General features: G+C 39.8%; 1 protein-coding gene across 2 annotated transcripts in view; it reads left to right on the plus strand.

Annotated features, from left to right (window-relative positions):
- The first annotated feature begins 138 nt into the window (after window positions 1-138).
- sgsm2 (small G protein signaling modulator 2) overlaps window positions 139-17,976 on the plus strand; it is a 204,105-nt gene continuing 186,267 nt past the window's right edge. The window contains exon 1 of one of the 2 annotated variants that reach the window (XM_043718289.1): window positions 139-362. In XM_043718289.1, coding sequence (XP_043574224.1) covers window positions 297-362 — 66 coding nt within the window. In that variant the 5' untranslated portion in view covers window positions 139-296. The remainder of the gene's footprint in view (window positions 363-17,976) is intronic. The other variant, XM_043718290.1, reaches the window with a different exon arrangement.

Consider the following 17,976-nt stretch of genomic DNA (forward strand, 5'->3'; position numbering starts at 1 on the left):
GGTGATGGGGGTTGGTGTGGGGGAGGTGGGGTGATGGGGGTTGGTGTGGGGGGGTGGGGTGATGGGGGTTGGTATGGGGGAGGTGGGGGGATGGGGGTTGGTGTGGGTGGTGGGGCAATGAATTTGCGGTTGGTATCCCTCGCCCAGGTGAACGCGCGCCTCCTCCCCGGTGACGTCAACGAACCGCGGGCACGAGCGGCGTGTGCCCGTGTGTTCCCTCCCCTCCCCCCACTGCTCAGCCTGAGCTGCCTCCTGTGTCTCTGTCCGTCTCCGCCGCCAACAACAACAAGAGGAACATGTCGGGGCTCGGCTGCTCGGAGGAAGACGCGAAGCAGAAGCTGCTGTGGAACGTGAAGAGAGAGGTAACTGAGGGAGGGGAACCCGCCTCAATCAGCGGCTCCGGCTGCTCACACTCACTTTCCCCGCTGGACCGGCATGTACTTCATGATTATTGTGATGTACGGCATGTGCTGACTGTCCTGAGGCTGTATTCATTGTCAACTGCATTTACTCCGGGTCAGCTTTCAGACTGACAGTCACTGGGACAGTATCAGTTCCATGTCCAGCTGGACCCGGGCAACAGAAACAAGGCTTCATCTAGTGTTGCTCTGTCTGTCTGAGAGTGTGTGTGTGTTTTTTCCACAGACATGGCACAACTCTTTTATTTTTAAGCATTACAGCATTAAATCTGTGTTGGGCTCTTTAAAAATGCAGATTCCTCTGTTACTGCTGGTTTCCAGCGTGTGCTGCTGCTGCTGGAGGTATTTCATTTCTGCACCAGCAGCGTCTGACAAGTTCCAAACCCTCTCGACATTCTCGTCTTATTACCATCAGGGGTTGTTTTTCGTTTCTCTCTCTTTCGCAGTGAGTCAGGCGAAAGGGTTTCAGTTCTGAACGAGTAATGTCACCATCTCTTTTCACCTGGCAGGTTTCAGTTTGGGTGAGGCTGGGTTGTAAGGTATGGGAGGGGAGTGGCGTTTGAACATTAGACGCGCACACACACAAGAGCCTGGGCTGGGAAGTGGGTGAGCAGGAGTCCTGGTGTATTCTCGAACTATCCCTCGGGCATCCAGAAGTATTGTTCCAATATTAAAATCTCAGTTTCCCCCCCAGTCACCATCACACAATAAAAACCCAACCCTCCCCTCCACCGAGATTTCTGTTTTCACATTATCCTTTTCTAATTCTAAATGTTATTTATGATGTAACTATTGACGCTATAATAACCTGCGATGAGATCAATTGGATCCAGTCACATGGTTGAGGATATAAAAAAGAACAGTTTCGGGATGGTGACATTTATTTGCACTTTGATCGATTCCAGTGGAAATCCCGCATAAAATGTTTTCAATTAAAATAATATGGCCCTTAATTAGGTACATGTTTAACGCCACCACCCCATTTGTACATTTTTCTGTTTTAGCACAGTTTAAGCAGTTTGTTCAGTCCGCAATAACCCTTCTATAACTTAGTCTAAGTCCTAAACAGGGAAAGGGGATGGAAAGCGAGAACCTTAAACTGAATTGTAAAGCAGGCCTGTAACCCTACGTGGGATTTCGCGGTAGATAATGTACCCGGAGGGAGAATGAATGAACCAGTGTGAGTCATGCAATTACGTGATGCAATCCAGTGATAGTTCCCGGTTGGCTGTAGGCATGGGTTTATGAATGAAAATTTGTAATTTCAAGTCTTCTAAAATCGTGATTTGCAACTGGAATATTTTCCAGTCCGTAGATACACTAATAATTTATTTCTTGTCAATACTGTATTTTGGTGCCAATCTGATAAATTTGTAATATGCTTTTTTGCTGCTTTCGATTTAGCTTATTAATCTGCCTTATTATTTATTTGCTTTTATTCGAGTAGTTTCTTTTTATTAGTATTTTTTCGCAGATCCAATTTGAGTTTACAGAAGTTGACTGTAAACACTTGAAACATCCATCTTTTACAGAATAAAGCAGGGTCAATTGTAAACAAACTACTGGCCCCGGGCACCAACTATCATTGGCAGCTTGTAGGCGTAGTCTGATGAGTGGCAAGTAACATTCCTGTCACTTACATGTCAAGCAATGACCATCTCCAACAACACCGGATCCAATTGTTCCCATTGACATTACCCTCACTGACTCTCTAATCATCAATATCTGAGGGTCACCAGAACCTTAACTGGACTAGCTACGCACACATTATGGCTACAAGAGCAGATCGGAGGCTAGGAGTTCTGGAGTGACTCACCTGACTCTCTACAGCCAGTCCACCATCTACAAGTTGGGATGTGATGGAATGTTCTTCATTTTCCTGGGGGAGTACAAGATGCCCTGGAGCAATTCAAAGTTTATATAGTAATACCTTTAAAACCCTCAATCTATTTACCTAGAAGAACTAAGATCACAGGCACATGCAACACCACCTCCTGTAAGTTACCCTCCAAGTTATGTGCCATACTGACATGGAACTATATCACTGTTTCTTTACCTTTGCTGCATTATTATCCTGGAACATCCTCACTAAAAACACTGTGGGTGTACCTACAACAAACTCTTACAGTTGTTGGGTTTCTAAGGCTGTTACTTGTCTTTAAGGTAAAACAGAAGGAAACATGACCTATTCTGAAGTTGGCTTGATAAGAGTCTTGGGGTGGTTAAATATCAAAGCTAGGCTCATATTCTTTATTGGAACAATGGTTTGAAGTACTTACGGTTGAAAACCATGTAAAGGTCTGAGTTTGCTGCCCCAGAAAGGTGTTGAAAGTATTGTGTTATAAGCTGTTATGCTGTAAGCTGTTCTTTTATTTCTAAGGTGAAAGAGGGTTGTGGCCTAGACTCATAATTTCTATCTGACTGTGGGGTTAATGTGTTTCTTGCCATGGAAGAGGAAGCAGTTTTTGTGATCAGGTGACAAGGTTTCTCTTCAAATCAATGTATATCACAGACAACATCAGTTTTGAGTGATCAGGAGAGAGAAGAAACCTGATCTATAGCTTTTGAGCTATAGTTGTAGCTAGGTGTCTGTGGCAGGAAGAATGTCTGTGATGGAAAATTTGCATTCTGCTGCCCCTGAAGGATTCTGAAAGATTTGTCCTGGTATGGTCTCAGGAGGTGAATTATCAGGACAGGATTTACTACTGGTAGTAGATTTAAGAAACTCACCAAAAATGTAGGGAACACCTTGATGGTCATTCAAAATTAATACTGTATGAAATGGGAAAATGCAAACCCATTGTATCGTTTGTTACAAGAACTTGAATTCCACAGAGTGGGTAAGTATATAATATGAGCATAATGTTTTGTATAAGTTGCCCACAAAAAGAGAATAGCCTTAGTCTGTAATGCTTTTGTTAGTCATTAAAGTACAAGTTTGACAAGGTGAAATCTTGTCCTATTATTCTTTCAGTTATTAACTGGAGGTTCATATTTTTTAAAAGCTAGTTGTTGTCTCTAAAGAGATTGTGGCAACATGTGATGATTCAAGATAGTAGCTCAGCACCACTTTTTCAGGACAACTCAGTATTGGGCAAGAAATGCTGGCTTTGCCATACTTCTTGGATGACTAGAAGAAAAGCATGAAGGAACTTATCCTGTCAAATCATCATTCTGAAAATGACCAGAAAACTTACGTTTGAGGCCCTGGAGAATTAGTAGTATTTCACTTTCTCTTTAAAATAAAATGGACCATTTTGGAAGCTGATATTTCAGGCTGCCCTTGACAGGCTGACCTGTCTCTTATAAAGTACACTTTAGACATTACTTTGTGGTGTTATCTATTGGCATCAAAGTGTGGAAATAAGCATAACAAGCAGAAAAAAAATCAAGGAATCTATGTATACATTAGAAGGCCATTCGACTATGTGGCTAATGGAGAAAGGCACTGAGTTAGATTTGATGATCTATGTCTTTGCTGTACAATTCTACAATTTCTTTTCAACTAGAATTGTATAAATTATTTAGATCTTAATTCTTTCTGGAAATCCTATCTTTAAAGTTAAACATTTTTGAAATATTTTTGTGTCTGATCATATTGCACCTATAAAGCACTTATTTGCTAAACTACAGCACTGAACTGGAAATCATCATTGACTTCCAAATCCACTGAGTGAGTAATTAGATGAATGTTTGAAATATACTGAACTAAATGCCATATTCTCTACTTTATGTTGTGGTTTTCCAATGTCCTTTAATTATTGTCTCTGTATCTTTTCTTATCCCACATTTCATCTCATCTGAAATTGTTTCAACTTCTACTAAAAAGAATCTGCATTATTGTATTGTACATTTTGTGTATGGCAATACGTGTCCTTACAGCTCATTCATGTTTTGTGGTGACAGTTTCCATTGATTTGGTTCCTGCTGGGAACATACTGCAACACAAAAATGATTCACCATAAGCCCTGCCCCCTGCTATCCAAGGTATTTACTAGAGTCTCCAGCCTGAACTCTACATTTCTCATATTGGAGACAATACTTTAACACGTTGTAGTTAAACATAGGATAGAATATACAACTTTATGCTGACTGATCTTTTCTCTAGGTCATCCATTGTAATAAATCTACAATACAAGCTTTCTAAATATAAAACTCTGCACAGCCAAGGACTTAACACTATCAGACAAAGCTGTGTGTGCAGTATTTTTCTACTGTACTACATCAACAGATGACAGTTTTGTGCACATTCACTGTTCAGCAGATCATCCAGTCTTGCTCATGACTTTTTTTTTAAATCTCTAAGATAATGGCAAATCATGTCATAATGAACAAATGAATACAATAATTATAAACACAAAACTTTGACAGTTATTGCTGTTAAAGGACAGATAACGTGCTTCGAGATTTTCTTGTTTAGCTGTGATGTCTTGGTGCTTAGTTATAGCTTTAGGAGAATGTTAAATTTCCTTTAAGGGATATTATCTTGTGTTTAATAAATAAAATAGTTCAGTTACTTCTCGCAGCACAAAGACTCGTTTAAGAACATTGGTATACCCAAGCTGCTGTTAGAAAACCTAAAGAGAACTGATGACAGATACTTAAGCTCTTTGACTACCTATTCAAGCCAAAAATGCAATTTTAGTACTACTGAATAAAACTTCCTTAACATCCATATGTTTGCAGACCATGATGCTGTACTAAATTAATCCCATCCGTCTGCACATGGCACATCTGCACTATTCCCTATCTGTTCATGTATCTATCTAAATGCCTGCTGAACTTTGTTATTATATCTGCTTCTACCATCTTCCCTGGCAGCGCATTCCAGGAACCTATTACCTACTGTGTTTAAAAAAAAACTTTTTTCTCTCAAGTTCTGTAAACTTTTGCCAGACCACCTTAAACCTTGCCCCTAGGTTTGACATTTCAATCCTGGGAGAAAGACTCCACCTTATCCATGCTTTTCATAATTTAATATATTTCTATCAGTTTGGCCGTCAGCCTTTGACGAAGGCAATCCAAATTTGTCCAACCTCTCCTTATTGCCTTTACATTCCAAGTCTTACAACATCTACTAAGCTTCTTTTGCACCCCCTCCAAATTCTCCACATCCTTCCTTGAATGTGTGACTAGAACTGCATACAATACTCCAAACCTAACTAAAAATCATATACAACTGCAACGTGACTTGCCAAATTTTATACTCGTGCCATACACCACCTTTACCAATTTATTCCACCTGTGTGCCGCTTTCACGGAGCAATGGACTTGCATCCCAACTTTGACTGTTTATTCTGCTATATCCTTTGATAACCATTCTCACTATCCACAACTCCTCCAAGTTTTGTTGTCTACAATCAAATCAAATCAAAACTTATAAATCAGACCACCTACATTTTTGTACAATTTGTTTATTATTATTACAAACATTGGAGCACTGATCCATGCAGAACACCACTAGTCACAGATCTCCAGTCAAAATGCACCCCTCCACAATTAGTCATACAGCATAGTAACAAACCCTTCAGTCCAACTCATCCATGCTGACTAAGTTTCCCAAGCTAAACTAATCCCGTTTGCCTGAGTTTGGCCCATATCCCTCTAAACCTTTCTTATTTGTGCCTATCCAAATGTCTCTTAAATGCTGTAACTAACTGTATCTGCATCTACCACTTCTTATGGCAGTTCATTCCACATACGAACCACCCTGTATGTGAAAAGTTGCCCTTCAGGTCCCTTTTAATTTTGCTCCTTTCACCTTCAAAAATGCCTCTTAGTTTTGAACTCCCCCACCCTATAGAAAAGACTTTTGCTATTTATCTTATCTGTGCTCATCATGATTTTATAAACCTCTTTTTAAACATCTCACGTTCAAGTGAAAAGGATCCTAGCCTATCCAGCCTCTCCTTACAATTCAAACCCTCAACACCTTGATAAATTACCCTCTGTCTTCTATCTAATTTACAACTCACCATGGACCCAATGTGACTTAATATTCTGGACCAGCCTACCATGAGCAACCTTGTCAAATGCTTTGGTGAAGTCCATGTAGACAACTTCGGCTACCATAGCCTCATCAATCATCTTTGTTGATTCCACAAAAAACCTGATCAAGTTTGAGAGATGAGACCTCCTCCGCATACAGCCAAACTGTTTATCCCTAATAAGTCCATTCTTCTCCAAATGTGATTAAATCCTGTCTGTAAGAATTCTCTTCAATAATTTCTCTACCACTGGTGTAAGGCTCAGTGGCCTATATTTTCCTGGATTATCTTCTTAAAGCAGCATTGGTTATTCTCCAATCTTCTGGGATCTCGCTTTTGGCTAAGGAAGATACAAAGATCTCTGTCAAGGCCCCAGTCCACTACTCCTTTGCCTCCTTTAGTATGGTGGGATAAATCCTATCAGGTCCTGGGGACTTATCTACCTTAAAGTCTTTCAAAATTCCCAACACCACCACCTACTTAATATTGGATGTCAATGATCGAAGTTCCAGGTCATCTCCTCAGGAGTTCTTCAGTGTAGTGTCCTTGCGCTAACCACCTTCAGCTTCTCTCTCATACCATCCCCATTCCTCATGCAATCTCTCTAAACACTTTGGGCTTCCCTTGCTTTGTGATTTTTGTTTTCCCACCAGTATCTGCATTCTTCACCTGCTACTAACCATTTGCACGTGTTTCAGTTTGTCATGTGCCCCAAATGCCAGACTCCACCCACCAAAAGATGCATCTTTTACCTGACCAATCCGAAGAAATCAGACCGACAAAATGAATGTTAATATAGAGAATAAATGTAATATTGAATCCATAGGAGTGTACTGCTGAGTTTACTTTGTGAATATGAAAACCATACAATATTCAGTAGATTAAATGCATGTTCATCCTCAAGTGAAATAGTCCCATTAGCATATTAATTGGATATCAACAGCATTTTATGCTATGAAGAACTATTCATAGGTAAACACAGCTCAGCTTATGATGTTCCTACGGAGCCACATTAAACAGCTTACTTATTTGTTAAAAGTGAAGTGTTGCAAAATTTCTTGCCCTGTCTTACCAAACTTATCTCATTACCTATCTCATTAACTGCATGACATCTGTCCTTAATTTACCACACGCCATTCCCAGAACAACTTGCCATTTCATCCCCTACATCCATGCATTCTTTGAGAGACTGCAGTGCACTGGACAAGTGGTGGCACTCTGGCATTGACTGTCAGTGGCAGCATAATAGTACAGCAGCCAGAAAGCCACATTGCTCACAACACTTAGCTGATTTGGATGATTCTCCCTCAGACATGCAACCTTTTCTCTAACTTAACCGTCATTTATTCAGCAGCCCACACCCATTGCCTCCTTAGCTGCATATGTTGGAGGATCCTCGCTGAATCCCTGTTACTCTTTCACCAATGCCACTTGTCATTGTCCATTTGGAAACATAACATATAAGCAAGCAGTTGGACAGGTTTGAGTTCAAACATGACATTTTGTTGATGGCTAATAAAAGGGGAACGCAAAGAAATTAATTAAGGCTGCAGTTTTCACCCACAATGCGAATTGAATGCTTGTCCTTGACAGTTCATGATGGTCTTTTGCACCTAATTAGCATCAAATGGAGCCAGTTTTCAATCAGATCCCGTCTGCCTTGTGATGCCTCATGCTGCTGAGCTCTGTCACCCACAAGATTAGCCTCCTCTAGTCCAATGTTGTCATCCTCTTCCTTGGATAACTGTTCCTGTTCCCCCATCTCCTCTGCATCTATTGTATTGCCTCGTTGTCTGCTCCCTCTACGTAGAACACAGTGCACCAGGATGGTGCAACACATGCTGTCTGGATTGTACTGGAGGATTCCCACACCCCCGCCCTGATTACTGCTATGCTGTGACACCCCTCTCCCCACCTGAATTGCAATAAAACATTCAATTCACAGGGAATTTCAAAATAAGAACTTATTTGCTCAAAGATCTTAGTGGTGGAAGTCCATGCACACTCATCAAGTACCTGAAGGAAAACGTTTAGTCTGTCAAGGATTCAGATTTTTCTGTGAGGACAGTTGAAACCAACACAAAAAGTATAAAGAATGCATTTTGGACTGTTTTTTCCGATTCACCGGAGTCTAAATTTGATCTTTTTATGAATTGAAATTAGTTTAGTGGTTGATATGAAGATTTTCTCAAGGTTCTGTGAAAATTGGATGCTCTTGTAAGGCAAATTAACATTTATTCCTAATTATACAGCAGCTTATCTGTTTCTAATTAAATCAGGACTTATCTGCCTTGACACTCAGACAGATCACGACATTTGATTTTATGCAATAATTATGTATGCGGATAGACACTTGTGTCACACTACAGTATAAATTATCTTGAAGATATTCAATGTTCCTTTCAGTTATTCTTTGTCTACAAACTTGCAGCACACAATGGTTTCAAATGTACTCTCCAATTTTAAGAGGGCTGGTTGAAACTAGTTGCAAAAATGTGATTTTCAATTTCCATCATTTTACTTTGATCTCGGTTTTAATGTGTGTTAATGCCACTGACAATCTATACTAAATTAACACCAGTTGTTGTAAGACATTTTCTTAACGAATAGAAGGAAATTTAACTTGCAAAAGTTTTAAAGTAATTGTGTTTTGTAGTTTCTCCTCTAATGATAACACAACTATAATGTCATGGAATCAGGAGAAGACTATTCAGTCCCTTAATTCTATACTTCATTTAGTAAGATTATAGTTTGCATATTCCTTTCTGTAAAGAAGACATTGGGAAGCAATATTCATCAATGAAACTATTACAAAGGGATAATGTAGTTGAGACTCCAGAGACAGAGAATATTGTTTGAGCTAATCAACAATAGAGAGCTATACATTGCTGAGTGTATAGTATATAGAGAAAGAGAAACATTTATAAGCAAGTTGCATAAATTACATGCAAGAACTGTATAGTAGTTATAATTGAGAACTTCAATTATCCTAATATAGACTGGATAGCAATATTGTTATAGACAACCAGTAGAAGGAATTCCTAAAATGTGCACAAGAGAACTTTTTGTCTCCGCATATCTCAAGAAAAAAATCTTGGACCAAGTTTAGAAATGTAAGGGGAGAGCGTTTTGGAAACAATGATCATAATCTCAGGTTTAAGATAATTATTAAAAAGGACAAGGTGCAATCAAACATAAAAATACTAAGCCCTCCTCCTCCTTTTGCAGTGAATTGCAAAAGAACCAGACACAGACTGATTAGTATCAAAAATTGGGTGTCACAACAGTAATTCCACAATGTAGTGTCTTCAATGAGGAAACAAAATAGACACTTTTCTATTGGAGGGAATTGGTGGATGTGGGAAGGACACCCAAAGGTAGAAGTGGATAGCAAATATTGAAATAAGGCTTAAAACCAAGATATATGTCAATTGTTAGGATGATGATCCAACAGGAAAAAAAAGTATGAATATAGAAATTACAGAGGAGATCTTTAAAAAAAAAAAGGTGCAATGGTGGGTGGGAAAACCAAACACACAGAGATTAAGAGCTGGTACAACATGGAACCCAACATAGAACATTACAGCACAGTACAGGCCCTTCAGTCCTCAATGGTTCCACAGGTTGGTGCAAAGAACTGAAGCCCATCTAACCTACACTATTCTATTCTCATCCATATGCCTATCCAATGACCATTTTAATGCCCTTACAATTGGTGAGTCTACAACTGTTGCAGGCAGTGCATTCCACACCCCTACTACTTATACACACAAATAGTAGAAGGATGTGGTCCATTAGAAACCATAAAGGAGATCATCAGTGGAGGCAGAGGGAATGGCTGAGGCACTAAATGGTATCTTAGCTGTTTAGCTTTCTCCAGTGAAGACTGATGCAATATACAAGATTGTTGTTGGGAGGGCTAGTGATAATGAGATAGATATCTTTAGTTAATCTCTTTTTTTTAATTCTAAAAAGTTGGCAGTCTTCAAAGTAGAGAGGTTACTGAGTCAGAGTAGGATACATGCTGAGTTGCTGAGGCAGATAAAGGTAAAAGTTAAGCAACCCCTGACCACAATCTTCTAATTCACCTTTGATTCCCAGGTGATGATAGATTGCTAGCCTGTTACAAATGCTACACTCATGCTCAAAAATGGGACAGGATGTACTTAACAACAGCCCAGCATCAGTCAGAAATGTTTGACACGGCAAGAACAAGAACAAACTTAGTTGACGATTTGAAATGTTTAGGCCAATAAAGACAATCACTGTGACTTGTTAAAGGTAAGTTGCATTTGTATAGCTTGAATGAGGTACCCTGCTGAAGTTCTCTGATCAGGGTAGCATGGTTGATGCGTGTATATGGAGTTTCAAAATGTGTTTGACACACTACTGCATAGTAGACAAATTAGCAAAATTAAAACACATTTTCAAAATTTACAGGTTAAATGAAGCTGAAAAGTATTATAAACATTGAATAGAATAGCGCCAGATCTCAAGTGGACATAGACTGACACGAGTTGAAACTTTATTGCTGGAACAGCACAGCAGGTCAGGCAGCATCCAGGGAACAGGAGATTCGACGTTTCGGGCACAGGCCCTTCTTCAGGAATGGCCTGTGCCCTATAATAGACTGACACGAGGCAAATGCAATTATACACATAAGTATGAAAATATTTGGGTCAGATGAATAAGGAGAAGCAAATGGATCTGCAGGGTTTATTTACAAAGAAATGTTGTATTGAGGAAAGGAAATTATGTTAAACCTTGTATAAAACAGTGGGTGATCCTGAGCCAGAGTATCGTGTTTAATTCTGGGCATCACATATTAGGAAGAATAGAGGATCTGCACAGGGTGCAGTAGGGATTAACTGCAAAGGTACTGAAGTGATGTACTTCAGATATGTGGAGATTTTGGAGATGCTGGGGTTGCTGTCCTTAGGATGGATTTGAATTATGGAAAAATTGATAGAAATGTTTTAATAGCATAAATGAGATCATTTAATATATAGTGACATGTCTTAATTGGGAATCCATTTCCCTCAAATGGTGGTGGAAGCAGCTTCTATAATAACTTTCAAACGAGAATTGGATAAAATTCTTGGAGAGGAAATCTTTTGCTAGGTTGAGGATAGAGAAGGCATTTATGATTATTTGGGTACTCCACTGACAAGCTGGTACAAGCACAATGGATTGAGTGACCATCTTTATTGTAATTTTCTATAATTTTATCAGTTGCATTAGCAGTGAGGATGGAGGGCAGCTGACCCAGTGACACATGTAATCACTGTGCTTGAATCACTGCAACTGTTTTGACTGAGGCTGCGAACTGACATTAGGTGGGCTGAAACTAGAAGATTCTCATTTTGCAATCCATCACCGTCATGTTCAACGTGCATTGCTTGCAGAGCATACAATGATGTGCAGTTTGTGACCAGAACTCTGTTGAAGGGTCTGGGAACCAGACAACATGTAACAAGTCATAAAAGCTTTCAGTAACTGATTGCTATGTGGTGACTCTTGATTACCATTTTCTTTTGAGTATTGAGAGCTTGGCATTTTGTTCTTGCACACTGTTATATTATTAACCAGACCTGCATGAAAGGGTTTTCTGAATGACTCATCAGGTAAAGACAATATGTAACTAAGCTGTACAGACATAAAGGTGCTAGGTTAAGTCCCTATGCTGTTTCAGTTATTGGCCTTGCCAAGGTTTGTCATGGGTGCACTGCATTCAAATTTAGCAAAAAAGAAATTGGGAAGGTAACCATTGAGTAGTGTATCGTGATCCCTGTAAGCAGTTGCAGCCCATAATGACAGGAATAGGTTTGGTTCTGGCATGTTGCACTTAATGTGACAGCTGCAGTGAGCAACTTGGGTCTGTGGAAACTCTTAACTCTTGAGTTAGAAATTTGAAGGTTCAAGCCCCACTCAAGCACATAATCTAGGCTGACATTTCAGTGTAGTACTGAGGGAGTGCTTAATCTCCAGAGGTGACCTTTTCTGTTGATAAGTTAAGTGGAAGTCCTTTGCTTGTTAATGGAGCATAGATAATTCAATGGTAACATTTAAGGATTAACAGGAAAGTTTTGCCAGTCTGTTGACCTCCATTCATCTCTGATCAAAAACACTAAAACAGTCTAATTACTTCATCCTGTAACTGTCCATTTGTGCTTTATAGCCGAGTTGAATTGACTCATATTTCCTTATTGAACTCTGACATGTCACACACAGATGTTGGGAATATTCTTGCTTTTGAGTCGGAAAGTTGTGGATCCAAGTTCCACTCTAGGACTGAAGCAAAAATAAAGTAGCAGCTTCAGTTTAGTACCCAAGGAATGCTGCACTATCAGAGGTGTCATTTTGTGGATGAGATGTTAAACTGAGGCACTGTTTGCCCTCTCATGGGCATAAAAGATCTCCTGGCAATGCTTCAAAGAAGATCATGTGCATTATTCCTCTTGTCCTATCTTCTATTAGCCCTATTCAATATTAATTCCTTAAAACATCGCAAAAAGTACTTATGTGGGCATCATTACACTATTGTTTGTGGAGAGTTTGCTCGTTGCAAATTGGCTGCTGCGTTTCCCATGTCCCCAAAGTGAATACACTTCAAAAATACTGAATTGGGTTGGAGAGCACTTTGGGCTGGCAGATCAGAAATGGTGCCACATAAATGCAAGTCTTCATTTATTCCAACAGGCAGAGGCTAATGATTCATATCACAACAACAGACAGGAAGAAAAATCAATAACTGTATTACAGTAGGAGACTTCAGGGCAATCTGGCTAATCTTTTCCTTGCACGTTGCATGCAAACAATGTTTGAAGCCATAGAACAGAGCATGTAGTACAGTTGTAAACAGCAGGAATCCTATTAAGTTGTTAATTGTATATTTTGCTGCTTGTGGAATAAATAAAATAGAAGGTGTCTTGAGATGGATTAGGGAAAGAATTGCAGCACCTAAGGGCCTGGACAGCTAAAGATACTATACCAACTTTGGAGAGAAAGAAGGAGATGCACAAGAAGGTGTATAATCGGAGGAGTGCAACCAGAAGGGGTTTTAAATGCCAAGATCAGCATTTTAAAATTGAACTGGTGTTGAAATAGAAGCCAAGGTCCACAATCATGGGTAATGCGAGTTGGGATAGAGTCAACAGAATTTTGGATGAGCACATGGTGAAAGGGAGAAGTATTAGATGTAATGTTACCTGAGAGAGTAGTGGAATCCTCCCAATCATAGTGTAGACATAGGATAGTAAATTATTAATGTGTACCATACCACCATCTGTTTGTCTTTTGAGCGAAATAAAATGTGGATGGTTGCCAATAGTAAAAAGTTTAAATAAAATTGCCTGTAAACTGTGAAAATTAGAATAAAGAATTAACACCTACAGATGCAACCAGAATATCTATTATTTGTTCATTCTTGGAATGTGAACATTCCTGGCAAGGCTAGCATTTATTGCCATCCCCAGTTCCCATGAACTGAATGCTTTACTAGGTCACCTCAAAGGGCAATTAATTATCAGCCACATTTGCTGTGGGAATGGAGTCACATATGGGTCAGACTCGATCTGGGTGCCAAGTATCCATCATGAAGGACATCAGTGAACCAGTTGAACTTCTCAAAAAAAAAAGAAAATCAACAGCTTCATAAACATTTGTGCTGATTCCAACTTTTTTATTTCCAGATTATTTTGAACTGAATGCAAAATGCTATAGTTAAATTTGAAATACCTTCTCTGGGTTAGTAGGTCAGGTTTCTGAATTGATAACCCACTACCCACAATGTTTTCCTTATTGCTTTCAAAGGCAGAAAATACACCACCAGACCAATGATTTTAAACTAGAATTTAATATTGTTTTATATATGGATCAGTAAAATACTTCAAATACTGAGACTACATTAATAAATAAATGTGATAAAATCAGTCTGCATTAAATATCTTTCCAAGATGTAGTTTTTGCAGCAATTGTTAAATGACATCAGTTTTTAATGGATTTCGATCTTCATAATCTTCATGGGCGGCACGGTGGTACAGTGGTTAGCACTGCTGCCTCACAGCGCCAGAGACCCGGGTTCAATTCCCGTCTCAGGCGACTGACTGTGTGGAGTTTGCACGTTCTCCCCGTGTCTGCGTGGGTTTCCTCCGGGTGCTCCGGTTTCCTCCCACAGTCCAAAGATGTGCAGGTCAGGTGAATTGGCCATGCTAAATTGCCCGTAGTGTTAGGTAAGGGGTAAATGTAGGGGTATGGGTGGGTTACGCTTCGGCGGGCCTGTTTCCACACAGGTAATTCTAAAGCAAAGATTTCAGATATCTAGATATGTTTAACGATTACAGGGAAAACGCTCATCTGAGTCTCCGAAGATAATGTTTTCAGTTACCAATATCAATGTGTAGAAAATTGCATGAAATATTACTAAACATTGTGTCCCACACTTGGTCTTAAAAAATGGCTATTTTTGAATTTTGTCTGTAGCATAGACCCCTTATTTTACAGATCAAACTATCTGACTTGCTTTCCAACAGACAGCCTGTCTTTGACCTGCAAATCTGAAATTTGATAAGGATGGCTTTCATTTGTTTAAAGCAGGGAAATTCCTTAGACTTGCTTACACTAGTTTTGACACCACTGTGTTTGAAGTGATTCCAGTAAAATTGCAACAGTCGATTTGGAGCATCTCTGAGGAATATCCTTGCCTGCCATGCTGAAAGAAAGATTGACACCTTTTCTATTTAAGACGGGTGAGATTTTACTTTGGGTGGCCTTAGTGTAATCAGGCAGTAGTAAGTCAATGATGACATAATGCCCCATTTACAACAACACTCCAGTCCATGCAATCACCAAGGGGAATGCATGCTGGCCAACTGAAGTATTCAGTCCATTTCAAGAACTACACCCTTTCAATGTGCAAATCTGGGTCCTATGCATATAGGTCTGAGCCTAATTGTAATTCTAATTTAAAAATCATACAACAACAGGTTATAGTCCAACCGGTTTATTTGTAAGTGCAAGTATTCAGGCCGCTGCTCCTTCATCAGGTAGCTAGTGGGGCAGGATCATAGGACACAGAATTTATAGCAAAAGATCAAATTGTCATACAACTGATGTGATGTATAAACAAACCTAGATTGCTGTTAAGTCTTTAACCACTCAGAATTGGGATGAAGGTTTCAATTGATTAATATGTAAATCTCGAACTTTTTTCAAGTCACAGACCCAACAAATCTTAAGGTTTTATCAGTATTAAAAAAAGTGACATCTCAGCTCAGACAATGCATTAAAGGTGTGGGGTTAGAGTCTGTCTGCATCCTAATCTTGAGTCAGATGTTCAATTTCCAAAGTAGGAATTTATAAAATGTCACATGGACTGACTGCCTTGAGATTGTGCCCCACTAGCTACCTGACGAAGGAGTAGTGCTCTGAAACCTTGTACTTTCAAATAAACTTAGTGTTGTGTGATTAACTTTGTCTGTCCCAGTCCAACACTGGCATTTCCACATCATGGCTACAATTCTAAGGACAACTGTGCAGAGAAAGCATCGTACATGTTTCACCCAGTTTTATTGGGTAAAGAAGGACTTGTATTTATACAGTGCCTTTCATGACAAGTGATGATCTAAAGTGTTTTACAGCCAATCAATCACTACTGGAGTGAGTGATTGTTATAACAGGGTAATGTGGACTAAAGATTCCCAAACTTTACAGCCTAGCAAAATAAAACTTGTAATCTTGGCTTCTTCTGCAATGGGAACCCATTCTTCATTCAAAGGGAATCAGTGGCAATACAGTTGTCCCCTCATATCCGTGGGGAATACCTACCATGGAAGCCCAAAACTCTGGATAGTAGTGAACCCAATCATTTAACTGGGAGGTTTACCTCCCCGGCAGCCCACTGGTTCCTGGTTCTGGAATGTTCCATGTAATGTATTGGTTGTGGTAAACCAACTGCGCAGATATGGCAGTCTTCCTGTGCTTGCTGGTTGGAGTCGTATATAGCAGAAGGAAAGGTCATTGTAGTTGTTGGAGGTCAATCATTGCAGTGCCAGGTCATCAATAAAGGAGTTCCTCGGGGATGAACCATCTCCAGCTGCTTCATTAACAACCTGCCATTGTAAGGTCAGACGTTAGGATGCTCATCATCATCACGTAATGTCTACTGCCATTTGTGACGACTCAGATGTTGCTGTGTGTCAATATGTAGCAAGATGTGGACACCATCTAGGTTTGGACTGATAAGTGGCAAGCAACATTTGTGCCACAAGTATTGGGCAATAACTATCTCCAACAGGAAAAAAGCTAACCATCAGCCACTGGCATTCACTGGCATTTCTATCACTGAATCCTCCACTATCAATATCTAGGGGTTATGTTTGACCAGAAACTGAACTGGATCAAATATATAAATATTGTGGCTACAACAGCAGGTTAGAAGCTAGAAACTTTGTAGTGAGCAACCTGCCTTCTGATATCCCAGTGCCTGTTCACCATCTACAAAGCTCAAGCAGGGAGTGTGATAGTTTGCTCACCATTAATCTCCAACAATACTCAAGAATCTCAACACCATCCAGCACAAAGAAGCCGTTTGATTGGGACACCAACCACAACTTTTAACATTCACTCCCTGGCCAATGCACTGTGGCAACAGTCTGTACAATTTACAAGATGCTCTGCAATAATTCACCAAGGCTCTTTCAACAGCACCTTCCAAACCTACAATCACTGCATGTAGAAGGAGGCAGCAGATGTATGGGAATGGCATCAGCTGCGAGTTCCTCTCCAACTTACACAACATCATTACTGGGAACTATATTTTTAAAAATAATCATTTGTGGGAATTGGGTATTGCTGGCTGGGCCAGCATTTGTTGCCCTTGGTGGTGGAGAGCTGCTGTTTTGAACTGTTGTAGACCAGATGCTATAGATTAGCAATTGTTATAACTGAATGGATTGCTAGACTGTTTCAGAGGGCAATTAAGAGTCAACCAATTTGCTGTGGGTCTGGAGCCACTTGTAAGCATGACCAGGTAAGACTTGTGCATTTCCTTCCCTAAAGGACATTAGCAATCCAGGTGGGATTTTCTGATAATCAAAAATAGTTTCGTGGTTAAGATTAGATTCTTCATTCCAGATTTTTATTGAATTTAAATTCCACCATCTTACTTTGTAGAATTTGACCTAGTTCTGTGGATGAATAGTGGTAATGGTAGTAGGCCATCACCTCTCGCAGAACTATATAAGTGGTCCTTCATTTTTTGCTGGATCATAATCCTAGGAGTCCTTTCCTAAAAGCACTGTGTGGGTTTCCTTACACTTCAAGGACTACAGTGGTTCAAGAGGCATCTTGCATTGTGATAGAGGATCAGCCATGATCATACTCTATGATGAAGCAGGTTTACAGGGCCGAATAGCTGACTATTGCCTCTAGTTTCTATCTTTGCCAGGGCAATTAGGGATGACAGTCAATGCTGGCTTAGCCAGTGACACCCATATCCCTTGAAAGAACAAAAACAGAAACAAACCCCTTCTGTAAACACCAACAGCCTGGGATGTTGTAGTGATCCAAAA

The sequence above is a fragment of the Chiloscyllium plagiosum genome, chromosome 28, assembly GCF_004010195.1.
Source record: "Chiloscyllium plagiosum isolate BGI_BamShark_2017 chromosome 28, ASM401019v2, whole genome shotgun sequence".
Classification (NCBI taxonomy): Eukaryota; Metazoa; Chordata; class Chondrichthyes; order Orectolobiformes; family Hemiscylliidae; genus Chiloscyllium; species Chiloscyllium plagiosum.